The 26,659-nt window shown below is 52.3% G+C and overlaps 1 protein-coding gene across 2 annotated transcripts in view; it reads left to right on the forward strand.

Annotated features, from left to right (window-relative positions):
* Positions 1-1,448: 1,448 nt before the first annotated feature.
* The window catches only part of Atp2a3 (ATPase sarcoplasmic/endoplasmic reticulum Ca2+ transporting 3), a 30,705-nt gene continuing 5,494 nt past the window's right edge, over positions 1,449-26,659 (forward strand). The window contains 17 exon segments of one of the 2 annotated variants that reach the window (NM_012914.1): positions 1,502-1,750; positions 9,762-9,779; positions 10,014-10,096; positions 11,223-11,327; positions 11,633-11,771; positions 12,048-12,128; positions 12,220-12,305; positions 14,007-14,471; positions 15,778-15,866; positions 16,016-16,118; positions 16,949-17,080; positions 17,420-17,545; positions 18,983-19,201; positions 19,298-19,633; positions 20,571-20,791; positions 21,570-21,772; positions 22,403-22,488. In NM_012914.1, the coding sequence (NP_037046.1) occupies positions 1,633-1,750; positions 9,762-9,779; positions 10,014-10,096; positions 11,223-11,327; positions 11,633-11,771; positions 12,048-12,128; positions 12,220-12,305; positions 14,007-14,471; positions 15,778-15,866; positions 16,016-16,118; positions 16,949-17,080; positions 17,420-17,545; positions 18,983-19,201; positions 19,298-19,633; positions 20,571-20,791; positions 21,570-21,772; positions 22,403-22,488 (2,610 nt within the window). In that variant the 5' untranslated portion in view covers positions 1,502-1,632. 2 annotated transcript variants of the gene reach the window in all.

The raw sequence follows: 26,659 nt of genomic DNA on the forward strand, positions 1-26,659 counted from the left end.
TGAGGTTGGCAGAGGAGCCATCATCAGCCCCCAGGATATGTGTACTTGGGAGGATGTAGAGGTGTCTGCTGCTTGAATTCCTAGACCTCCACATCTCCTCTAGTGAGGTCTCTAGTGGGGAAGTATCCCTGGGTGGCTCTGTCTCTAGCAGAGTCCTACTAAGTTTCCTGACAACTTACAAATGGAGAGTCTGTATCCTGTCCTGGTCAGAGGGAAAGGGTTGGAGGAAGATACCTGGAGATGTTGAACTTGAAGCTCAAAATGGTATCATACACTTGTAATCCCCGCACCCTGGAAGCTGAGGCAGGAGGATTGCCAAGAATCTGAAGAAAGCCTGTACTACATAATGTGACCTTGTCTTAGAAATCCCAAGTAAACAACTAAAATGTCAGTTGGAAGGAGATGCGGCCATAAAAACAGCATTCCTTTATCCCTACAACAGCTGAGACCCAGCTGATGTCATAAGTCTGGACAGCCCTTCCAAAGCTACTGAAAGGGCCATCCTGTCCCTGTCCTCACCAGTCAATATTTGGAAAGCATAGAAGGGTGGAAACAGGATGAAAAAACCCGACTCTGGGGTGCCCATGCTCAGGCAGGCCGGAAGCTTCAGAGCGCACGGTGCTGTGGGGCTCTGGTGCAAACCGGTAGGATTATCCTGGCAGACTTGGTGGTCCAGCGACTGCACTGAGGCCCAGAACAGAGGAGAGATGAGATCATGCTGCTCTCGCTGCTCTCTTGGCTCCCCCTCTTGGAAGGTGAGTGGTCTCTGCCTTCTACCTCCTTAGGCCTGCAACCCTTTGGTACTCTCTGGCAGTGCTGATATAGGGAAGTTCCCTCTGTCCCTGTTCCTCCCTGGGTCAGGGTCACTCCAGTCTGGCACGGAAGCCCTCTGCCTCGCTCCTGCCCCGGGGATCTCTCTGAATCCCAGCCCGCACCATTCATCTGTGGGGGACGCTGGAATCTTCCCCACTGGACCATTCTTAGGGTCTTAGAGATGCGAGTGTATGAGGAGTGGGCACTCATCGCAGGACCCTTAGGAAAGTGTAAAGCGCACACATTCAGCAACCGAGGAAAGAAAGCATCAGGTTGTTTCTTCCGCTAGAGACGCTCCGGAGTGCACAGCATCTACTTCGCGACAGACTCGGGGTCCTGCTATGTAGAGGTGGAGCTGGGAAGTGGGGTGCCACCAAACCGACATCTGCAATTTGCAAACCTCCCACCCGCCCGGAGCTCCTAGGACACAGGGAGGCAGCGAATTGGCACCGTACGTTCCCCAGCTCTGCAGACCGGGTTCGAGACTCCCTGGTTGCACCTTCGGTACGGGGGTTTGGTAGGACAGGAGGGAAGCATACTCGTCCCCCCACCCTCGGCGGGGCGAGGCGGGGCGGCGGCTGCGAGTGCGGCCGGAAGAGGTGTGGGTGCAGGGCGGGTCCCGCGCCGCCCCGCCCAGAGGACGGAGCCCCGGGCACAGCATCCTGGCGCGGGCCGGACTGCCACAGCCACTGCCGTCGGGGAAGGTCCCAGCGCGGTCATGGCCTCCCAAGGCGGCCGCCCCGCCTCAAGTTCGCAGCATTCTGCACAGTAGCCCGGAGGAGAAGCGGCCTGGACGTCGCGGCCGGCGGGGGAAGCAGCATGGAGGAGGCGCACCTGCTCTCGGCTGCCGACGTGCTGCGTCGCTTCTCGGTGACAGCCGAGGGCGGCTTGACCCTGGAGCAGGTGACCGACGCCCGGGAGCGATACGGCCCCAACGGTGAGCGTGGGTCCTTGCCCTGGCGTGGGGAGCGGTTGTCTCACTCCTGACTCGGGCAGGAAGCCGGGGCTCAGCAAGCCTCTGCAAATGAGCATGGGGCACCTGGCGGGGCCTCCTGGCCTCCGCAGGGGCAGGATCCCGCTCTCCACTCCTGTCCTGTCACGATGCACTCCTGCAAGCCTTCGCCCATTTTATCCGAGAGCCTCACTGGATGCCCGCACCTGCTGTGCGCTCCGAGGACACTCTGCAGGTGCAGACTCTGAGGCCCTCTAGCCAGCGACTCCGGGGCTCAGCCTATCAGGGGGCTCCGATGTCTCCCCGGAAGGTTCACTAAGGCGCTTGAGAAGGTGCAGCTTGTCAGCTGTCAGCTTTGGTGCTCTTAACCCCAGAGCCAGGTCTTCCTCTTTCTGCAACCCCAAGCGGATGTGGCTGGCAGGAGTTGATGTGGGTTTGAACTGCTGGGGCAAAGACCCACCTTCTTGGAGGGGCAGGTCCCTGAGGAGTCTTTTTCCCAGCAGGTGTTCTAGAGTGGTACCTGCCCCATCTCCGGGACGGAGGGAGCCCATGTACTCTTTCGGTTTACTGAAAGAGATGGCTTCCTTCCCTCCCTCAAAGGAGCATGGGATTCTCCTTTCTGCCCACAGTCTTGCCAGTGCCAGTAGATACCGTCTAGATGTGGCCCACACATTGTTAAGAACTTGGGGGGTGGACATACAAAGGTCCCCTGTAATGTCTTCCTCAGCAGGACCTGTCACTCCTGGCCCAGGGCCACAGCACCTGTAAGCTTGAGTGAGAGGGAGGGGATGGAGGGAGGCAGGGTGGGAGGGAGGGAGGGAAGGAGGGAGGGAAGGAGGGAGGGAGGGAGGGAGGAAGGGAAAGAAGGAGGGAAGGAGGGAGGGAGGAAGGGAAGGAGGGAGGGAAGGAGGGAGGGAGGGAGGGAGGAAGGGAAGGAGGGAGGGAGAGGAGGAGATCCCACCCACTCCAGACTGCTATCTTTTTGGAGAGCCTCTCACCCTTTGAGAGTTGCCAGGCACTAGAGGGAACCATGCTCTGGTCCGGGTGTCTCTCTGCTCAGGCTGGGAAAGTAGGAAGAACTGTCAGAAAGGATGCTTTGGGTTTGTATTGGTTTATGAAAACCACCTCTTATGTAAATATTATCTTTCTGGAGCAGAAATCCTTTCTCAAAAAAAATTAGTTGCTATATTTAGTTGAGCTGTGGGAGGAACTAGGAGATAAATATTATTTAATATCCCCATTAATGACTTGGCAGTGAGGGTGCCCTTTGCTGAAGGAAGACAGGGGTAGCAGGAAGGTAGGCCTGGGGTCTGCTATTTGATGTTACTGTGGTGAAGTTGGAGGCTCAGCCTTTAGTTCTGTCCCAGGTCACACAGAGTCTGTCCCTGGAGGGCTCTGGCCTAGTTCACTCGCTTTTCTGGCTCATGCCTTCATTGGTCCAGAAGAGGAGATAACCCGGAGAGAGGGGGCTCCTGACCCCCTTATGCCATGCAGTATCGTCTGGTGAGGGAATCTCAGGTGTGTAGGCATGCGTGTGATGGCTCGAGAGGATGCTGGCTTGGCGTGTGTGATGGGACGGGCAGAAAACACTGGCAGGGGTGTTTCAGGTGCCTCTGCGTTGATGGTGTTGGAAGCAAAAGCTCTGACCTCACTGAGTAACTGCTTCGTGCCAGGAACAGTCCTCACTTCTCACCAATTCCCTTCTTCCCAGAGCTCTATGGACTTTTTGTCCCATTTCACGGAGGATAATAAGACACTAGAAGCATAAGTGTCTTGCCAAGGTCACAGTTGGTGGTGGAGTTGGTCCTGGGGCCTCTCTTTAGTTTTTCCTGTCTGTATTGGGCAGTCGTGGTTTCTGTCCTCTGGCACCTGTGCTAGGTGTTGGGGTTGTGTGGGCCGCAGCTATCCCTGCTTCCTTCGGGCCTCTGGCCTCCGGGTCCCTCCCATCCCACTAGCTTGTTCCTCAGGAAGCTGTCCAGGGCTCTGGAAGTTGTCAGGTGAGCAGAGGGGAACCAGCTGCCTCTCTCTCCCTGCCTCCTGCTCTCTGCCTCTGTGTTAGGATTGGGGTTGGTTGGGAGGGGGAAGCTTGGGTGTCCTCCAGTCTCTGCTCAGCCTCTGGAGTGCAGCAAATAGGGGTGAGCACCACAAGTCTACTCAGTCTTAAGCAAGCCGCTTGGACACTCTGACGTGGCTTCCTTGTTGTGAGGTGATGGTAAAACCCATGTCAGGGTTCTTTATGCTTAGTGAGGTCACTTACAGTCATCCTGCCCTATAGCCAGGAGGTGGGCTGAGCTCTAGGCCAGAAACTGGGTGATAGAATGGGCAGGGTGTGCAGGCAAAGGGGACACCCCAGGGACTAGTGTTCCCCCTACCCTAGGCGGCCATGCACCTGCAAGGTCGTTAATGCTAGAAACCACAAGGAAGTCATTTGCTTAAGTCCTCCAAGTTTGCAAATTCTGCCTGGGGTGGAGAAATGGTGAGGGGGACTGGGGAATCTCTCCCTCCCAACTCCCCCTCCCTTCCCTGATAGAAGATCTCAAAGCTGGGTGGAAGCAAACAGCCAGAAGGTCCAACACACACTGAAATACTCCAGCCTCAGTAGCCCTGCGACCCTGGAACTTTCTGCTTCAGCCTCCCAAGTGCTGAGTATATAGTCTCATGCCACCAAGCTCAGTTTGATTGACGTTTTTGTTTTTACCTGTGCTCAGGATTGACCCAGGCCCTTGCACATCCCAGGCAAGCTTTCTAACCACTGAGCTACATCCCTAACCCAAAGTTTATTTTATTTTATTTTTTAAATAAAAGAATTCAAAAAGGAGGCAGTAAGATCTCCCCATGGATACACACAGGTGTCTGTGGAGGGTAGGACTAAGATCCAGGGTTTTTTGTTTTTTTGTTTTGTTTATCTTTGTTTTACAGCAAAGGACTTAGCCTTGCTGTGCTGGTCCTCTTGCCTAGAGCTCCTCTGAGCTTCCTTGTAGCCTCACAGGATCTCAGCACGGCTGGCTGCAGTTTCTTCACCCTATTTCCCAGGGCTACTGGATGGTTGTGGCCTTTGTGGCACTACAAGGAGCCTTTTATCCCCATATCATGTCACCACTGTGAGTGGCATTCCAAGACAAGCTCCTAATGGAACTGGTGAGCAAAACAGGAGTGCTTGTACTTTAGGGGCTGTGGCTGAGCTGCCCTGAGATGCCACCTGACATCTGTACGTTCCTAGCATTCATAGGCCAAGGCCAGAGGCTAGATGGTGCTAGGCTCATCCTGACACAAACATCCACCCCTGAGGACCCTGGAGAGCTAAGGATGTTGGGTCAGGCAAAATCCCAGAAGGACTCAACAGTGCCTCGGCTGGCTGTGACCTTGTTTTCTGCCTTCAGCCCAGGCCCTAGTTGTCACCAGAACTGGAAGCCTACATGCATGACCCCCAGGAACAAGATAATGAGGACAGGGCATGTGTGGCCTCATGCTCTGTCTGGCTTCTAGCATACTTGCCCCTTCTGGGTCCCAGTGTCTTCAGCATAGCACAGGTATGACCCGCCCCCCACTCCCATCCCCATCTCCTAAGTGCCTCTCCGTATTGGAACTGCCTCTGCTAGGTGCTATATTGCCTGCAGCCATTTTAGATGTCACCCTAGTTGTTATATATCCTGAGGGCTGCCAAACTACAGTGTCAGTCCTGCCCCAATGGGACCTCTCACCTCTGTGTACCCTGAGCAGGGTGGGGTCTGCCTCGTGATATGACAAGACACAGAGGTGTTGACAAGCCCTTCACCACCAGCTCTGAGTAGGCTGGGGTACCCCTCTATAGCACAGGGGCCATCTCCCCCTGGGCCTCTCACAGGTGCCCCTCAGAGCCAGGCTAGGCTGTCCACTCTAGGTGGACCCTGGAGACAGGACAGAGCCAGGTGGGTTGGGCGGGTCCTGCCTAGCTAGAACCTCACCCTGCCTCTGCAAGTGACAATTTAATTGCTCTGTAAATTTGCCTTGGAGGAAGACCTTACTGAGTGCCCGCCCTCCTCTCCCAGCTGGAACTGACATTTAGAAGCTGAAATTCCAGTTTTCAATGTTGAGAGAAGGAAGGAGTTGGAGGGGGAAATTAGAGGAGCAGGTGTTGCGTGGAGAGTAGGGTGGGGGAGTCGGGGGCAGCCTAGTGGTGTACCGGGCTCTGCACCCTCTGCTCCATAGCTCCTGGGTATGGACTGTAGGCCCACGCCCTGGCCTAAGCAACTAAATAAACAATGGCCCTGGGGGCGGGTAGGGATGGGATGGCGGCACAGTGTGGCTCCAGGAGCAACTCAGCCTGCCAGGGTGGCTAGAAGCCCAGTGCTAACTCCTGGTCAGAGAGTGGTGTACTGGCAAGGGTGGGGTGAGAGACCCCCTGGCTCCCTAGAGTCTTGAGGCGACAAGAAAGGTGTATGGAGGGAAACAGAAGGTGGGGGCCCTCGTAGGGCCTCTGGCTTAGTTGTAGAGAAACAAACATCTAAGACAGGGGCGACTCTGGAAGGACAAGCAGGGAAGGTCAGGAGAGCCTCAGAGGCTGCTCTTAGGTTCCGAAGCTCCTGGAGGCGGGGCTCCGTGCTGTGCGCCAGGCGCTGTTCTGGGTACTGGAGACTTTGCATTGACGGAATACTGCTGTTGAGCGACCTTTGGGTAACTCAGTGTGTTGATGTCTGGTGACTGCGCTGTGTCCTGCTCAGGAGTCTTTGGCCAGTCACTCGGACTTCAGTCAGCCTCAAGAGGCAGCCAACCTTTGTGCAGATGGGGAAACTTCGGTGGGAGGCACCGCCCACGGGGCTTGCCAGTGGCCTTGGCATAACATGAACTAGAGCAGGATTTGAACTCATGCCCTACAGAGCAGATTCCATGTTCTGAATCTCTTTGTATGAGACTCAGGGATAGAGTGGGGATAGGATCCTACCAAGTCACCATCTTTGTTCTGTGTAGCTGTCAGCACCGCGGGGGGCAGGACAGGCATCCTCGTATTTGCAAATACAAGGTCTGAGCCAAGGCAGGCCTGGCAGTCCTCAGGGTCAGCTGGGGATAAGTAGGAGAGCCACCATCTTTCTCCTCTATGGGGACTCTTCCAGACATGGGCTTCTTCTGTGACCCTGATGTGAAAGAGGGAATCGGGTCCTTCAGGGTTTTAGTGGAATTCACTGTTTGAAGCAGACCAGACTTGAATGGGTAGGACGTGGTGGCCCCCAGAACCCTACCTGTGAGGAGAGCAGATCCTCCGGGACTAGGTGATTTGGGCAGATGGATCTGAGCTCGCTACAAAGGAAAGGGGTATCCAGGTAGATAGATATGCAGGATCCCAAGGTCTTTCAGGTGGCCTTGACTGAGCAGTTAAGGGACCAGGGAGAAGAAGGCAGGACTGCCTAGGAGTTACCACAGGAGGACGGGAGCAGAGGTTGAGGGTCAGATGGCCTGGTGTAGAAATATCCCGATACTCCCAGTTCTGTGACCACGAAGTCGCGACTCAACCTCTCTGTGCTCAGGTGCTGTGAAGCAGGACTAGCATTAGTATCTGCTCAAGCTGAGTGATTATCCCACACCTTGATTCGTGGGTTACCCCCACTATAGTGGAGGATCAGTATCCTGCCCATGGACAGCATGAGTGGAGTACTGACCTCCAGTTTAAGTGAATTAAGTCAATAAAGTTAGAAATGTCACCCTCTCCCACACTAGCCATGTTCCCAGAGCTCGATGTCCACATCTGACTAGCAACTGCTGTTCCAGAATGGACAGAGACTCCGTCCACCTTCACAGAATCATCAATGGGACAGTGACCGCCAGAGAGTCTTGCACCAAAAACCAGTCTGTCAACTGGGAGCTAACACACATCCTTTTTTTGGAAACTCTCAGGGGCTGAGGAATGCACAGTTACAATGTGGCTTTGAGGGGGTGTGTGTGGCACAGAAGTATGTGGAGTGGGTCACTGTGCATCGGGCAAACAGAGGGGAGGTCCCAGTTCTGTGACCACGAAGTCGTCCCAGGTGGACAAGTAGAATAGGGGAACCAGAGAAACCCCTCTGGGGCAGGCAGAATGCAACCTGAAGACTAGAACTGGTGCATGTGCCTGTGACGTGTGTCCCACCCCCAGGCCTGATCCTGCCTGTATGTCACAAGGAGCATGGCATCCTGGGGCAGGGGCGGGGTTGAGGGCAGGGGCTTGCCTCACAGCAAAAGACTAGAGCAACAGCAGGAGGAAGTCAGGTTAGACTGACAACCCTTCTCTCGGCCATGAGCCTTAGTAAGGTGAGAGACTCCTGGGTAGAAGCTGCTGCTGTGTGCTGTGGGGTGGGCACTGCTTTGTTTGATGCAGGGGCATGGCTAAGATGACCTCTAAGGGACTCTGCTCCATTGAAGAACTGGCCCAGAAACTGGGCCTGGACCTCCCCTGCCTTTCCTTTTTGCTTCAGTTAAATAGATCAGAAGGGAAAGTCTGTTTGATTTTAATCTCAATGCAGCACACTGGAGATTACATTTTCTGTGGAAAATGTCAGCCATTGCCTAAAATAGGACTTTAGAGAAAATGCTAGAAAGTGTATTTTTAGGTTATATGTTTCCCTCTTGGATCCCTGAGGGCCAGTGGCTGCTGTCCCTGGTTCAGCTGAGAGGTGCAGACCCTAAACCTCCCCTGTGCACGGTCTGGGAAGAGTTCCCACAGGAAAAAAAGTCTGTGGGCCAAGAACATGTGGACAGATGTGAGGAACTGCGCCGTGGTCAGGAAACGGAAAGGAGAGAATGGGAGCCTCAGAATCTGTATTCCGGGTGCTGCTGCTGAGGCTTCTAACCTTTCAGTTGCCAAGGACTGAGGGAATCAGAGTTCAGAACGACTGATCACGTGGGAGTCTCTCAGAGCCCTAGCCCTGGGGTCCAGCCCCTGCCACCTGCACAGTCCACACAGACACAGCCTTACCGTGCAAGGAACTTCTCTTCAGCTTCTTGCCCACTCCGATCCTCTGTCCTTATATATGTGAAAAGGGCACTTCCAATGCCCCTGTGGGACACTGTTGGGGAGTTTACATTCCCAGTTACCTAAAGCAGCCAGCCAGTAATTTTACAGCTGGTAATTTTCCAGTTTTAAGAATTGTAGGTGATAAAGAAGTTTGGTGGTGGCGTGGAAAGGTGACTCAGCAGTTAAAAACACTGGCTGCTCTTGCAGAGGATCCAGGTTCGGTTCTAAGCACGCAACTGTCTGTAACTCTAGTTCCAGGGACTCTGACACCCTCTTCTGGCCCCCTTGGGTACCAGGCATGGACTTGGTGCACTTGTAACACTCTTATACATAAACACATAAAATAAAAATTAAAAATAAACATTTCAAAGAAGTTTGGCTGGTAAACTGAGGCAGGTGCTACTGGTGTTTGGAAAGTATTTGTCACAGTGCTGTAAGGGACTAGACATGTGAAGGCCATCTTTCCTGAGTTTGTCTGGCATGGGGTCCCAAGAGGGACCCCAAGAAGGATCTGAACATGGCTGATTCCTTGGTGTTTAGAAATACTAGGGGCATCCAGGGAGGCTGAGTGGGTGGAACTTTAAGGTGGCCTTTTTCTGGGCATTATGAGGAACAGAGTCAGATGAGCGCCAAGAACCTGTTAAGGCAGGGAGGCTCCGACCAGGGTTGGCAGCCATACAAGGAAGATCCATGTAATGGAGTTTCAAGAACTATGGACTCTGTGACCTTGGATTCTTTCTCTTCTCCAGGCCTCAATTTCACTTCTGTGAAAGGGGATGGGGCTGGGAGCCCCTCCCCTTCTGGTCTCATCTTCAGATGAGCCAGGTCACAATAGACTATTTAACGGAGTTGGGTGGGGTAAAGGGTAGCCCTTCAGTCTGAATATCAATTCTAAAACCTCAGAGCTGAGAGGACACATGAGACACTATGGTGGGCCCAGTGGGCTCCGTGGGAGGGGCTTCCAGATGCCAGAAGATCCTACTAGTAACCAGTCTTCTCCTGTCTCTTCCCATGGCTGCCTGGATCCTGCAGAACTCCCTACTGAGGAAGGTGAGGCATGGGTTCGGGAGGCTGCAGGCTACGAAACCCCTGAGTTAGACACCTTCAGGCTGTGACACCCCACCCCAGAGAGATGTCTTGAACCCTCAGCTGAGCCCTTCAGGACTTGGGTCTTTTTCTCTAACGGGGAGAGGGTCCCTAAAAGTCCCTAGTTGTGAGTAGAGAGTGAGGTGGGGGTAGAGGGGAGATGACCAGGGACCTGGGCATCACTCTCTCCTGTTCCAGGGAAATCCCTGTGGGAGCTGGTGGTGGAGCAGTTTGAGGACCTCTTGGTGCGCATCCTGCTGCTGGCAGCCCTGGTTTCCTTTGTAAGTAACCCCTCCCTGCCATCCTGTGAGGCAGGTCCTGACAGTTCTCAGAGCCTTGGGCTACTCTGCTCTCAGTCATGGACACTCCTCCCCTGGCTCCCACCTGAATTCCGCTAATCCATCTATGCCCTGCCAACTTCAGCACCCTTGGTATTTGAGCCAGATGTTTCTGTATGGGGATGGGGGTGGTCTGATACACTGAGCATCCTGACCTCCCTGTCAGGTACCAGCATCACCTCCCAGGGACGTGTCCAATATGCCTTCAGACATTGCTATATGTCTGTTTGAAGGCCCTTGGTCTTCTCTTGGGTTACTCAAACAGTTTTTAGCCTCCATCTTGGCTGTTCCTTCTTTGTGCATTTCTCATTCTTGCTGTCTAGAGTCCTTCTGGACCACAGTTCCCGGGTTCAGAATTGGAGGTGGGGAGGGAGACAGTGTCTTCCACAGCTGAGCACAAGGCTAAAGCAAGGAGGGCAGGGATGACTCCTGTTCCTGGGGAGGATACTTCAGAGTGTGGAGCCCCACAGTACTGGCTGGGACTGGTTCTTCTGTGCTGTGGTGGTGACTGTCCTGGTCACTGTCCTTGTGAAAACTGGAACTCTTACAAAAGAAAAACAAATCCATGTATGCAGGTGTCTAAAATGGCAAAGCTGAAGGGACACCTCTGCCCTTCAAAGAACAGATGAAAACACGGAGGGCTTTGAAGGGAGGTGACAAGTCCCCGGTTGGGCCAAGAGGTGGGTGAGGGGCTTGACCTGAGTCCCATTAAGACTTAGACTCTGTAGTGGGAATGATGTTCCTCTGACTGGAGGACCCTGAACCTGAACACTCATCAAAATCGTGACGGCTTGTTAACAATTTCTGCTCAGCTTTGGTTCTAACAAGATCCCAGAAGTAGCTGCAGTTGCCTGTTGAGGACCATCGTGAGAAGCAGAGAAGGCAGGGGGAGGTCAGGGGCTGGAATGGGTGGGATGAGGGCTGTGTCCACCACATTCTTCTTCTACCATGTCCTTCTCTCTAAGGCCTGAATTCCCCGGAGAAATAGACAGAATTCAGAGACTAAAAGTCAAGGCGCTCATCTCAGGGAACCCCTAACACAGTCAGGCTGACAGCTCTGTCCCTGCAGGTCCTGGCCTGGTTTGAGGAGGGTGAGGAGACCACGACGGCCTTCGTGGAGCCCCTCGTCATCATGTTAATCCTTGTGGCCAATGCGATCGTGGGAGTGTGGCAGGTGGGAGGAGCTGGGGGGCTAGTGGCCAATGCGATCGTGTGGGTGTAACAGGTGGGAGGAGCTGGGGGCTGGTGGCCAATGCGATGGTGGTGGTGTGGCAGGTGGGAGGGGCTGGGGGCTGGTGGCCAATGCGATGGTGGGGGTGTGGCAGGTGGGAGGAGCTGGGGTGGGCTATCTCTGAAGTCTCTCACCTGCTAGGTGGGCTTCCTACTTTCAGGTCGATTCTAGGCCCCAAAAGTTCCACTCTCAAGGGGAGGCCTTCTGGGGCAGCAAAGGGAGACTACCTGCCTGCTTCTGTTCTGCAGGAACGCAATGCTGAGAGTGCCATTGAGGCCTTGAAGGAGTATGAGCCTGAGATGGGTAAGGTGATCCGCTCTGACCGCAAGGGTGTGCAGAGGATCCGAGCCAGGGACATCGTCCCTGGGGACATTGTGGAAGTGGCAGGTGGGTATGTCCAAGTCCTTCTTCTCACTGCATGACACCAGGGGGCCTTGTTTCTCTTTGCTTCCATCTTTACTGAACTATGGAGGGGCGACTGTTAGAACCTCCCGAAACCCTGTTGGACAGATCCAGAGATTGTGGCCAGAGTGGCTGGATCTGCCTGAAGGATCATAGCTCAGGACTCCATCTCTGGTCTTAGCCTTGCCTCTGGGAGCCTGATTGGCTTTGTTGGGGCTAGGGCCCCAGACCACGTTCAGCCTTGCCATTCTCCCTGTGCAGTGGGAGACAAGGTACCTGCTGACCTCCGCCTCATCGAGATCAAGTCCACCACACTTCGAGTGGACCAGTCCATCCTGACAGGTGAGTCCCAAGGGCTCAGGTCAAGTGGGGGTGGGGCCAGGGGATGGGCTTGTCTCCAGGTGGAGCTTCTCATATCTCACCCTTTAATCAGGGGAATCCGTGTCTGTGACTAAGCACACAGATGCCATTCCAGACCCCCGAGCCGTGAACCAGGACAAGAAGAACATGCTGTTTTCTGTAAGTTTTGGGGATACTTGGGGCTCAGCCTGGACAGTAAAAATAGTCCTATAGGAGCCGTGGTGGGATGGGTCAGCTGATAAAGGTGCTTACCACCAAACCTGGTCCCAGGGTTCACAGGTTGGAAGGGAATAAGTGATTCCAACAAGTTGTTCCCCAACCTCCACACTCACATGGTGGCAAAACCAAAAACAAAATGTAATACATTTTTTGTTTGTCACTTTTTAAAATTTATTTTTATTTAGTTTTTTTGAGACAGGGTCTTACTGTATAGCGCTGTGTATATATGTGTATATATGTGTGTATTTATATTATATATATACATATATATATACACACATACACACACACACACACACACACACACACACACACACACACACACTCACACACTGTTGCCTGGAACTCTCTAGGTAGAACAGTCAGGCCTCTAACTCAGAGATCTATCTGCCTCTGCCTCCTGAATGCTGGGATTAGAGGTGTACACGTAATTTTTTTTGTTTTACATTTTCAAAGTCCTATAGCAATGGACCTTTTGGTTATTGATAATGCATGCAAATTTATAATAATCATAATGGTCGTGTTTACTGAGGCCTGCCTGCTTGGCATTCATCTAAGCCCTTTCAACTTGATAGTTTCTTTAAGCCACACAACAACCTTGAAATAAGGTTTTCTGTATCTTATTACCTATATTTCCCAGCAAGGAAACAGGTTGAGAGAGCATAACCCCGTTGCCCGAGGTCACAGTGAATGAGCAGCAGAGCTGAGATGAGAGCTCAGACATCCAGCTCTTAGGGATTTCTCTTTCCTGTGCTAGGACACTGTGCCTCCAACTGGAGAGGGACAGCACCTTAAGTCACTCAATGGAAAAACTGCAGGCAGGAGAGGGTAACAGAAGTGACAGAGCGAGCTACAATTCGGCTGGATCTTGGGCCAGCACACCGAAGCATGGGGACTGGGGAGCATCCTTGGAAATGAACAGAAATGGAGAACACCATGGGTCCTCAGAGCTCCTGCCTGCGTTCAGAGCAAATGAGCTGCTTTGAGTGGGGAGTGAGGGGTGACACACACAGGGTTGCCTGTGGCTTGCTGTGGGTCTTGATTTAGTTGTGGGCAGCTATCAGGGTAAAGATGCATTGCTCTGCGTGAAGGAAAGGCAGGGTTGCCTGCCACCTGCGCTTTTACTGTCTCCCATCCACACCCATTCAAAGGGGCACCAGGCAACCTCTCGGAGACTGCGTCTTGGGCCTCTGTAGGAGCATTTTGAAGAACAGGACACTGGGATACGAGGCTACCTGTCCTCTACACTGGGAGTTGGGGCTTTTGCCCAGGGCCTTGGGAATGTGAGTCCAAGCCTCAGTTTTTGTGGATTCTTCAGTAAACTACTTGCCTGAGATCACTGTCAGTCACGCTCCTTCCTGTGTGGCCACAGTGAATGTCTATGAGTTCTATTTTGATGGGTTTTATGGATTGGGCACGAGACATATGGCTGATGTAGGTCCTGAAGCCTCCTTTGTGCCAGGCACTGTGCTAGGCACCAGGCATGTGGAGACCTCTAAATCCTTAACTTCCTTGAACAACAGTCCAATAAAGACCAGACTATGCAAGTCTAGAAAGACTGACCGCACAGACGAGCCTGCTCTGGTTTGAAGTCAGGGATCCCAGGCTCTAAGCAGCACTTCTTTGTCCTTCTCTGGTCAGGGCACCAATATTGCATCAGGCAAAGCCCTGGGTGTGGCTGTGGCCACAGGCTTGCACACAGAGCTGGGCAAGATTCGGAGCCAGATGGCGGCTGTGGAGCCTGAGCGGACGCCACTGCAGCGCAAGCTGGATGAATTTGGGAGGCAGCTGTCCCATGCCATCTCTGTGATCTGTGTGGCTGTGTGGGTCATCAACATCGGACACTTTGCTGACCCGGCCCATGGTGGATCCTGGCTCCGTGGGGCAGTCTACTACTTCAAGATTGCTGTGGCCCTGGCTGTGGCTGCTATCCCCGAGGGCCTCCCAGCAGTCATCACTACATGCCTAGCACTGGGCACAAGACGTATGGCACGTAAGAACGCCATTGTGCGGAGCCTGCCCTCTGTGGAGACCCTGGGCTGCACCTCAGTCATCTGCTCTGACAAGACAGGGACACTCACCACCAATCAAATGTCTGTCTGCAGGGTGAGTGGCAGCTGGGGTGGGACCTGCTGGTATTGGTGATGTTGGGCTGCCTGACTTTTTTTGGATAAAGGAGAGGAACCTGCACTCTGTCTCCCAGTTGGCGGTGGGGAGCAGCTGATGAGGTCTTCCATGTGTAAACACTGCATCAGTGCTTGTCTTGCTATGTCCCTGGGGCCCAGTGTCACTGCGGTATCTCGGGCAGGTCATTTCCAGTCTTGGACCTTAGTCTCCTCATCTGAACCCTGCCAGGTAATTACCTTAAGGATCCAAGAGAGAGTCAAGTGCAATCCCCATGTCATTGGACCCAGGTTCTATCCTGCTCCAGCTTGTCTGTTCACCTGATGCCTGTCACCAGATAGGCTGACTCCAGTGACCTTGGAAGGGCTATAGGACAGCAATTATTTATCCCTGGGCACTTGATCCCACATCCCGGGTCCTCTGTCCACGTGTTCAGGGATTCTGGCTGGAATTCCAAGGGACAGAGGTCCATCCATTCTAGCTGAGCAGGGAGAGCTGGGGAGATGGTGACAGCTGCGGGTTTCACAGCTCCCAGGCACTCATCTGCCCCTGCTCCCACAGTCAGCCCTGCAGGCCTTAGGAACTGGTTCAGGACTCTTGAGACCTTACGGCCCCATGGAAGTACACCAGAGCCTGATGTAGGAGAGAGGCATGGGCAAGATCTGCTGGACAAAGGTGCAGAGTACCTCGGGGTGCTAGACTGGTCACTGGCTTGAGCATGAGTCGTGATAAATACATCTCAGCTGGCTGATGGGCCAGGAAATGGGCCATCCTGACAGGGGAGTGTTCAGGGAGTGGCTGGCTCTGAGAATAGAGTCATTCTCTGGAGTCACTTCTGGATTGGAGAAAACTCTCAGCGCGAGAAACGTGTTTCTTCCTTGAAGGTAGAGAATTTTTTGCGCAGGTAGGCTCTGGGCCTACTTTCTCCCTATGTCAGTGGTGGAGAAGTGAAGCTTAAATGATTGAAACGGTTGCGCAAAGAAATGGACAAGCGCTCAGGTATCCTGATCAACTAGTGACCTCTCTGGCAGCTGTCTCAGGCACTGAAAAAAATGGGCCACAAAATCCTCAGGACTCCCGAGCCAGATGCCTCCGGGCAGAGCAGAGACTCATCTCGGGTGCCTAGCCTGGACCTTGGATTCACTCCTTCACTCTAGTGGAGAAGAAAGACCCTTCAGTGATTCTCACGGAACTGGCTCAGACATCCTCCTAGGCCAGACTTTGTTTTAGCTGATGGCAGAAAGAAAAGAAGCCATCCATTCACCTGAACCCACTTTTGTGCTCACAGATGTTCGTGGTAGCTGAAGCAGAGGCAGGCGCCTGTCGTTTACACGAATTCACCATTTCGGGTACCACGTATACCCCAGAGGGCGAAGTGTGAGTATGGGAGTGAGGCCAGGGCGGGATCAAGTGGGCGGAGCTACAAAAGGGGCCTTTGGGAGTGGTTTCCTGTGGGCGGGGCCAATGCAGGACACCACTCAGGGGCGGGGCCAGGCCCTGAGCTGACCACTCACTCACCGTTGCAGGAGGCAAGGGGAACAGCTTGTGCGCTGTGGGCAGTTTGATGGACTTGTGGAGCTCGCAACCATCTGTGCACTCTGCAATGATTCTGCACTGGACTACAATGAGGTGTGCCCCAACTCCTTTACATGGTCTCCCTAGCTTCCATTTCTCTGGGCAGACCTTCTTCCTTTGGCCAGAGTCTCATTATTTCGGATTGATGGTCTTAGCTGCTTCGGTGGGCCACACTCCAGGAACTTGATCACCCCTGTACACCCTCACTTCCAATCCTCCTACTCATTCTGCTCAGATTGTTTCTGTATCCCCCCCCCCACCCGTCCCACCGACCCCGTCTCTTCAGGTAGGAGTGAAAGGCTGCTATGTAAGAGGCTGGAAGGCCAGGAATGCTTTTGGGAAGACACTAGGTAGTGGACAGGACAAGTGAGGACTTGCATAGCACGGGGGTGGGGGGGGGGAAGGCTCATTCTGCAAAATCGAGATGTGACACATATCGAATGGCATTCCTGTGTCTGGAGCAGGGGAATGGAACAATGGGGGGATGCTCCTGCCTCCCAGGAACACTTACCCAGGCCAGATCAATTCCTTGCCAAGCCAAGGGCAAGCGGACAGCCACCGAAGGGTTTGTGTAGGGGACTGGTGTAGCCACCTTACCTTTCCCAAAGACGCTCTGTGTAGATAGCAGCACAGAAGGTAACAACACAGGCGCCAGGGGGCCCTGTATGGCGAGGGAGCAGCATTGAGACTTAGCAAGAAGAACCTGGAAGCCCTGTGTGCAGGTGAATTCATATAATTCCCCAGACTCAGCACTTGGGAGGCCGAGTCTAGAGAGTCAGTTGTGAATCTGAGGCCATCCTTAGTACATAGCAAGACCCTGTCTCAAAATAAGTAAAGACAGCAGGAAGCCCTCACTTCCTGTGCCCTGTGACACCCCCCTGCAGGCCAAGGGTGTGTATGAGAAGGTAGGAGAGGCCACAGAGACAGCCCTCACTTGCCTGGTAGAGAAGATGAACGTGTTTGACACAGACCTGAAAGGACTGTCACGGGTCGAGCGCGCTGGTGCCTGCAATTCCGTGAGTAGATCGGGGCTTAGCCTTGACTTCTGGAGTGTCTAGACGTGTGAAAGAGAAATGCATGGGTTTGGGGGAGGCTTCAAGGAAAAATAGAGGATCTCGGGCACCTTACAAGATGGATCTGTGGAGCAGAGAGAGGAGAAGGCTGACTGCATGCAGGCTTCCAGTTGGGAAATGCACACATTCTGGGAGAGAAAGGTGGGAGCCTTGAACAGCTCTAGAGTCAGAGAAGTATAGAGGCTAGACCGCAGGGAACAAGAGTCTTCTCTGTGGCTAGTGAGGAGCAAGTAAGAGTAACCAGCTCTGTCCTTTATGCCTTGACCTGCTTGGACCCTGCAGGTCATCAAGCAACTCATGCGGAAGGAGTTCACCCTCGAATTCTCCCGGGACCGGAAGTCCATGTCTGTGTACTGCACACCCACTCGTGCTGACCCCAAGGCCCAGGGCAGCAAGATGTTTGTGAAGGTGGGGGTCTGCCTGTGTGACCTGGGGTTTCTCTTCGGACTTGGGGGAGTGGAGGGGGCAGGGGGAGGCAATATGGTTTTCAGTCTCTAAAATACCCAGGGGAGTATAGCTTAGTTGTAGAGTGTTTGCCTAGAGTATAAGAGGCCGTGAGTTTGTTCCCCAGAATGACATAAACCAAGTGTAATGGTGTATGCTTATAATCTCAGCACGTGAGGAAGTGGAGAGAGGGAGGTGGATGAGTTTGAATTCAGGAGTTTGGGCTACATGAGACCCTGTGTCAAGGAGGAGGAGGAAGAGGAGGAGGAAGAAGAGGAAGAGGAGGAGGAGGAGGAGGAGGAGGAGGAGGAGGAGGAGGAGGAGGAGGAGGAGGAAAGAAACAGATAAACAAACAAACAAAGCCCCACAGACTGCAGCCGTGGGCAGGCTCAGGGAGCTGTGAGGCCCACTGTCAGTGCTATGGCTCTGGAGTGAGAGTGGTCAGCATGCCACAGGGAACTGGGAACAGAATCCAGTGATGAAGGGACCACAGACTTGGTTTTGGGTTGAGGGCTACTGCCTTCTCACAGGACTCTGGGGTCATTGGTGCTCCTCTCCACAGAGAGGTACCCTATGAGAATGACAGAGTTGCATTGGAATCTCTCAGAAGCCCTTTTTGCCTCAGGTGGTTGGTGGTGATGTGGTTGGTATTCCTATTCTTCGGAAGCTGAGACCTGGGAAGGGAAAGGAACAGATCTCACCCCAGCCGTCCAGAGCCACTTCCACACCTAACAGAGGGACCCCATCCCTAGCTCTGTCACAAAAGGAAGGTCTTAGTGCCTGTAAAAGGACAGGGCTTCCATCCTGGGAACCCTGGCCATTTAGAGAAGGTAGTCCTGGGTTTTTTAAGCTAAGGGAGAGGAAGATGCTACTGATGGTCTAGCCAGAAAGCAATCCTAGGCCCAGGTGAGTTCCATGGTGAGACCCGGATGAAACTGAGGAGTCAGTCACCCCTCCACCAAAGTTACCTTGCCAGGGTCACACCTGCCATACTGCGCATCCTCTTTCAAGTGCCCTGGTGGAGCTTAGTGTGCCTCTGTGCTGCTGTGGGTGGGGCCCTTACAGAATGAGAATCCCATTGGTACCAGGCAAGCAGGGAGAGACACAGGTTCCCATGGGAGATGCTTATCTCACCCAGACCTGCAAATGTTGTAGCAAGCCTTCTCAGTTGTGGGCTGGTAGAGACCGGATCCTGAGTGGTCAGCTGTGACCTTGCCTGTCCATGGCTTAGGTTTTCTCAGAGTGAGGCCCACCAGGTTCCCTCTTTGAACTTAGGAAGAACGGTTGGTTTTTCCCGTCTGTGCTCTCTTTGTAGGCCTTTGTCCATAGTGGCTTTATTGAGTGGCAGGGAAGGCTAAGGTCTTAGCTTGGTAGAGTTGACTCCTCCCCTTCCCTCTGCAGGGAGCTCCTGAGAGTGTAATTGAGCGCTGCAGCTCAGTCCGCGTGGGAAGCCGAACAGTACCCCTAAGCGCCACCTCCAGAGAGCATATCCTGGCCAAGATCCGAGACTGGGGCTCAGGCTCTGATACATTGCGCTGCTTAGCACTGGCCACCAGGGACACACCCCCAAGGAAGGAGGACATGCAACTGGATGACTGCAGTCAGTTTGTACAGTACGAGGTGGGTGCTGCGAGCCAGATTCTTCTCGCAGTGGCTGGTCTCGCAACGGATCAAGGATAGACTCATGTTGTGCTTGCCTCTGCCCCCTCCCCACAGACAGGCCTGACCTTCGTGGGCTGCGTGGGCATGTTAGACCCACCGAGACCAGAGGTGGCTGCCTGTATCACACGCTGTTCTCGGGCGGGCATTCGAGTGGTCATGATCACAGGGGACAACAAAGGGACAGCTGTGGCCATCTGCCGCCGACTTGGCATCTTTGGGGATACGGAGGATGTGTTGGGCAAGGCTTACACGGGCCGAGAATTCGATGACCTCAGCCCAGAGCAGCAGCGCCAGGCTTGCCGCACCGCCCGATGCTTTGCCCGTGTGGAACCCGCACATAAGTCTCGCATCGTGGAGAACCTCCAGTCCTTTAATGAGATCACCGCCATGGTGAGGCTACAGGGGTAGAGCCTGGGAACTGCTTAATTTGATTACAGCTGTAACGTAGTCTTGCTGTCAACCTTGACTCTACACTGACCTTGATCTCCAACTGTTTTTGTTAATCGAGTGCTTTACCACTGAGGTGAACCCCGGCCCTTTGCGCCTCTCATTGTTTACATTAAGCTCAATCCTGATATGTGTTTGAGTATTGATCCGGCCCAGAACTGATCGCAGACATTGACTCTGATTCCCCTGTACTGTTGAGATCTTTATGCTGACTTCAATCTTGACCTGGTCTCCAATCTTGGCTTCCAAGCTTGATGATGATGTCACTGATCATGAGGACAATGACTTGACTCCAACTTCTACTTTAAATTGTGTTTTTTTACCTTCAGCTTGAGTCCTGTCTAGAACTTGTCCTTCACCTGGACTAGTATGTATCTACCCCTTAGCTTGGGCCACAATCATGAGCTCATCCCTGGATTGACTTTTCCCCTAATCTCAGTCTGATGGTCTAGTCCATATCCAACTTGAGTTTCACACCTGTCCTCAGTGTTGGTCCACCTCATCCCTATCCCTGCCTCATCATGATCTTTAGACCTAGGCTTTTGTCCAGTTCTATCCTAGCCCACATCCCTTGCCTTCTCTAATCTCATTCTCAAACTAGTTTATAAGATCACACCCTTTCTCTCTCTCTCTCTCTCTCTCTCTCTCTCTCTCTCTCTCTCTTCACTTTCATTTCAAGACAGGCCATAAGCTGGTCTTGAACTTGTTATCCTCCTGCTTCTGTTTTATGAGTGGCTCAGACTTCAAGCTTACTCTCAAAACTCATTCTTGACCTCACCATTTCTTCTGTCCTTGGGGACATCCCCTAACACTAGGATTGCGTGGGATAAGGGGAAGTAGGCAAGTTTCTCAGGTGTGTCCTACCTGGCCCGGCCCACAGACTGGCGATGGGGTGAATGATGCACCAGCCCTGAAGAAGGCAGAGATCGGCATCGCCATGGGCTCAGGCACTGCTGTGGCCAAGTCGGCAGCGGAGATGGTTCTGTCTGATGACAACTTTGCCTCCATTGTGGCTGCAGTGGAGGAGGGCAGGGCCATCTACAACAACATGAAGCAATTCATCCGCTACCTCATCTCCTCCAATGTTGGCGAGGTTGTCTGGTGAGGCTCCATGTTCCTTCCTCCCAAACCCCTGTACCAACCAACTCTGTTTCTGAGAGGGCCACCCCTGGATTGTGGTGTAGTCCAGCATCCTCTACCTTCCCCCCAGCCATGGTCTTCCTCTTCGTAGCTTCTGTTGAGACCCGTAAGACTGGAGAAGCAACTTCACCACAGGGCCACAGGGTGTCTACTGTATGCATGCATTGTCTGTATGTGTGTGTGTGTGTGTGTGTGTGTGTGTGTCTGTGTCTGTGTCTGTGTGTGTGTGTGTGTGTCTGTGTGTGTGTCTGTGTGTGTGTGTAGTGTGTTCAGGTGAGAGGTCTGTGTGCTTAGGAACGCATGTGTACTCTAACGCACTGTTGAGTATAAACACAGACAGGATGTATAACAGAGTGAGCTTGTGTTCCCATTTCTGTGTGCCTGAGAAAGATGCCTGTAGGACACGGTGAGCTCGTGTGTACTAATGCACGTGGATTCTGCACCTTCTCACTTTTGGGCCAGTGCATGGGCAATTGCTTGTGTTCATGTGATTGTATGACAGGTGTCGGGTGTTTGCATATCTCTGACACTCGGGCATGTGATATGAGTGCACACACCCCCTCCTGTCCTTTGTTAAGCCTAAAGGGCAGGTGTCCTGTTGTACTCATGCCCCCGCCTCACTCTTGGGCTGCAGAGGAAGCTGTGGAGGGCCCCTCCTTCAGCCTGGGGTGAGAGCTGGAGCTGGACCCTCTAGTGGAGGCTGGCCTGCTTGGGCTAGAGCCCATGACTCTGGTTTTAGCATCTTCCTCACAGCAATTCTGGGCCTGCCCGAAGCCCTGATCCCTGTGCAGCTGCTCTGGGTGAACCTGGTAACAGATGGCTTACCTGCCACAGCCCTTGGCTTCAACCCACCCGATCTGGACATCATGGAAAAGCTGCCTCGGAACCCCCGGGAGGCTCTCATCAGCGGCTGGCTTTTTTTCCGCTATTTGGCTATTGGAGGTGAGCAGGGCTCCAGCCTTCAGGAGCATCCTAGGTTTTCAGACTACAGATAATGCAACTTAGCCAACACCAGCTGACAGACTCTATGGGCTCATGTGACTAAAAAGACTAGGCACAAGCTATGGCTGGATGCAGGCCATGGTCGGGTCTGTCATATTCAGATAGGGTCTCTCAGCAACCTGGAGCTTGTCCTTTTGGAGGGTGGGGTGGGGAGGCTTAGGCTGACTGGCCAACATGCTCCAGCAATCCTCTCATTGGTATCCCTACAAACCTATGGTCCTGGGGTTACAGCACACATAGTCACATCTAGCCTTTTACGTGGGTGACGGGAACCCAAACTCGGATCTTCAGTTGTATCCACTGAGCCATCTCCTGAGCCCTGGGAGACTTCAGGTTAATTTTTATAACAGTCACAATCCTGTGTTTATTAGTACAGATTGGTCCAGTCACTGTGCCTAAAAGGATGGCCTATCAGGTTACCAATTGAGGGCCTACCACTGGCACAGGATAGATGTTAGCAAACCATGGCTTAGGGAGGGAGAGGAAAATTCCCGGGATGGTTGGGAAGGGAATGTGTACAGCAATGGACCTCACCTGCCTACTACAGTGTCCTCTCTTCCCTGTCCACAGTGTACGTAGGCCTGGCTACAGTGGCTGCCGCCACCTGGTGGTTCCTGTATGACGCTGAGGGACCACAAGTCACCTTCCATCAGCTGGTGAGCAAGTAGAGGCCAGACAGGTGGGGCTACGGATTATGAGGTTGAGGGAGCTTCAGAGAGAGAGAGAGAGACTTAGCTGGCCTGCAGCTCTCTTTCCCCATCTCCAGTATGAACTCCATCCTCCAAGTAGCTTGGTTGGCCCAGGAAACCCACAGGGCCAGCACAGACCCCAGCTCAAGGAAGTATTACTCTCTGGCAATCATTTAAGGGGACCTGGGGCCATAACTGTGCAGAAGTGTCTTTCCTTTTCCACAGAACCCCAAAACATTGAGGGCCCAGAGGTGTGAGCCCTGAAATGGTGGGACTCGGGCTGAAGGTCAAACTGAGGAGATGAAAGGGAGAGAGACACACCATCCACACAGTATTTCTCAGACGAGGCCCACTGATCTCTAGAGTCACCTGACTGGCAGGTGCCTGCAGTGTGGAGCAGCCTTAGCTTAGCTCAGCTCTGGAAACAAGCCGACCCCTTCTGCTGCTGCCTGTCCTTCTGGCCCTTTGCTTGAAGCAGATATACAGAACCATGCACAGGGATTGCTGAGGGGGGTGTTGCCTTCCTCAGAGCATTGCAGGGGAGGAGGCAGCCCCAGGCTCATGTTCTGGCACTCGGCAGCCCTCGAGCCCACGAGACCAATCCTTTCAGCTCACCACAGTACAGAGCATAGCCCCACCTCTTTCACAGGCTACCATCTCTCTCTCTGGTCCTCAGCCAGGAATCAGGTCATCCTTGATCACTCCAGCACCTCTGGCTCCAGTGGTAGCTTTGGCCTGTGCGTCCATCCATCACTGTGTCCTCACCTGTCCTTTAGACCAGTGGTCCTCACTCTTCCTTATGTGTTAATACAGCTCTTTAGGTTGTGGTGACCCCAGCCATAAATTTACTTCCATTGATACTTCATAACTGTAATTTTGCTAGTTATGAATTGTAATATAAATATCTGATACACATGGTTTTAGGTGACCCCTATGCTAAGGGCCATTTGACCCCTCCCAAGAACAGCTGAGAATGGCTGTTTTAGAACAAGGATCCCAAATCTCTAGGAATCTCCTTCCTCTCTTCTGGGATCCAACCCCATAAATGCTGTTTACCTCCTCTGAGATTCTCACAGGCCCTGTGCAAACCCACAAGGCCCACACCAAGGCTATCTCCCCACACCAATCTCTCTTCCATCTCATCTCAGATCTGCTGTCTGCCTGGCCACAGAAACTGACACCTAAAAGTCTCATTAGACATCTCCTTAAGTCTCCAGGCAACCTGATAGGATGTTTTCTTCTCAGCAATCCTTCAGTCCTTCCTCCCCTCATTCAGCCACTTGGTTGGGCAATGTCCATCAAACACTCACTGTGGCCTAGGCACAAATTACTGAGGTTATGGAAGTGCTAGTCAGAGGGTCTTTACAAAGAGCTGGCAGTCTGAGGGGTGGCTGTGGAAGCAGGGACTCCTATTCAGGGTGGCAAGGTTTTCAGTGGGGAGTTTAGGCTAAGAGTTCACTGGCATCTCTCTGTGTGTCTGTCTGCTGTCTGTCTGTGTCTGTCTGTCTCTCTCTCTCTGTGTGTGTGTCTGTGTGTCTGTCTCTGTTTCTTTCTGTGTGTGTCTGTCAGTGTGTTTGTGTCTGTCTCTGTCTGTGTGTCTCTGTCTCTTCTCTCTCTGTGTCTGTCTGTCTCTCTGTCTCTATGTGTTTGTGTCTATCTCTGTGTGTCTATCTCTGTGTGTCTGTCTCTCTGTGTGTCTGTCTGTCTCTCTCTGTCTCTGTCTCTCTGTCTCTGTGTGTTTGTGTGTCTGTATCTGTGTCTGCTGTATTTCTCTGTCTGTTTCTCTTTCTCTCTCTATCTCTCTCTCTCTCCCTCTCTCTCTCCCCTTCCCCGTGTGTGTATGTGTGTGTGTGTGTGTGTGTGTGTGTGTGTGTGTGTGTGCAGTATTGTTTATGTGGGTACATGTGTACATGTGTGCAGAGGCCAGAGATTGACAATGGGTGTCTTCCTTGATTACTCTCAACCTAATTATTTTGAGACAGCGTCTCTCACTGGACCTGGAACTCATACTTAGATCCATAGACATAGCCAAGCCAGTGGTCAGTGAGCCCCAGAGGCCTGTCTGTCTCTGCCGTCTTTCCAGCCTTGAGTGTCAGATTTCAAGAGAGGGACCCTTGGGGATGCTCCCAAAAGAGAACACTCTGACTTTTTATAATGATTCTGCTTGTTTTTAAGTTCTTGTGTAGTGTTTTACTTGCTTGTATACTTGTGTACTATGTGTCCCTGCTCCCTGCAAAGGCCAGAAGAGGGAATCAGATTCCTGGAATTGTAGTTATAAGCTGCCATGTGGGTGCTAGGAATTGAACCTAGGGCCTCTGGAAGAGCCGCCAGTGCTCCTAGATACCAGGGTATCCCCTCCAACCCCCTGGTTCATGACTTCTAAACTTCTTCTACTTGAAACCCCTTCTCACCCAAGAAATTTGTATATGATCCAAAGCATATAGGTATCAAAATACATATACAAATCAATTACTTACTAATAGTAAATCATAAGGAAATGTATTTTAAAAACAATTCTGCCAACTGGGATCTTAACCTCAGCACCTAGAAGGCAGAAGCAAGTGGATTTCTGTGAGACTCGTCTGGTCTACATAGCAAGTTCCAGACCAGCGAGAGATACATAGTGAGACCCTGTCTCAAACAAAATCAAAAGCAGGCTGGAGAGATGGCTCAGCAGTTAAAAACACTGGCTGCTCTTATAGAGGACCTGGGTTAGATTCTCAGCAAATGTGTAACAGTTCACAACTGTCTGCAAAATCCAGTTCGAGGGGATATGATAACCTCTGAGGTTACCAGACATTCATGTGATGCACAGACATACATGCAGGCAAAACATACATACATACATACATACATACATACATACATACACACATGCATGCATACATACACACACATATATATACACACACATACATGCATACATATATACACACACATACATGCATACATACACATATACATATATACATATATATACACATACATACATATACATACACACATACATGCATACATATACATACACACACATACATACATACACACACACACACTCAAACCCAAAGCTGTAGAGATGGCTCAGTGGTTAGAGCACTGGCTGCTCTTACAGAGAACCCAGGTTCAATTCCCAGCAGTTCACCATTCCTTGGAACTCCAGTTCCAGGAGATCTGACACCTTCACACAGATATGCATATACCAATACACATAAAATAAAAATAAAGCATTTAAAAAATCAAAACCAACAATAATACCCAGTTCTCTGGCACCGTCAAAGAGGAAAGTGAGGTGCGTGCTGCTGAGCTGGAGGCGTGGCTCTCTGTTTTCCTACTACCCAGGTCCAGGAAATGTTATTGCCTGGCGTCACACTGGGGCTCCCACACTGATTAGCATAACCAAGACAGTTCCCAACAGGCCAACCTGGTCTACAGATTCCTTCCCTGAGACACTTTCCAGATGATTCTAAATTGTGTCAAGTCCACAATTAACAGAAACCATCGCACCCATCCTCAGTCATATGACCCCTTAAAGGATCCAACCCAGTTTCAGAAGCTGAAGTTTCAGTTCAATTGGTAGAGTGTTTGCCTAACTCGCCTGACAGTCTGGGTTTGATTCATGGCACTCAGTAAACTGGGTGTAGGGATGTAATCTCAGCTTGTAGGAGGAATCAATCCAGGCCATAGTTGTCAGTAGGGTTTCTCCAGTGCAGCAGCAGGGGCTCATGCACAAAGCCAAGGCTGCCCATCTGTCCCTGGACAGGAGATCTCTCTTGGAGGATTTGTCTCTACAGTGCAATGCCTGTGGCTAAGCCCTGGCCTTAAAGATCCTCAGAAGATCTTCAGAAACAGACTTGCAAAAATGCTATTTTGTGCAGGAGACCCAAGTGGACTAACGGTTATGAATGTTCATACTCACCCTGATGGTGTGGGAGAGAACGAGTCAAGAGTTCTCTCAGACATCCTCACTGTCTTACTGCAGGAGACACTGAGCGAAGCCAGTGAGCAAAAAGAAAGGTCCCTGGAGATGAAGGGTGGGAGGAGCACTTCCTTTGTGGCACTGACAGCTCGTTAATTACAGAGGAAGTGTGTGTTAAGGCTGAGCCCTGGCAATCATGCTCTGTGTCATAAGCAGGGAGCA

Source organism: Rattus norvegicus, chromosome 10 (genome assembly GCF_021556685.1).
Source record: "Rattus norvegicus strain SHRSP/BbbUtx chromosome 10, alternate assembly SHRSP_T2T, whole genome shotgun sequence".
In the NCBI taxonomy this organism is placed as follows: domain Eukaryota; kingdom Metazoa; phylum Chordata; class Mammalia; order Rodentia; family Muridae; genus Rattus; species Rattus norvegicus.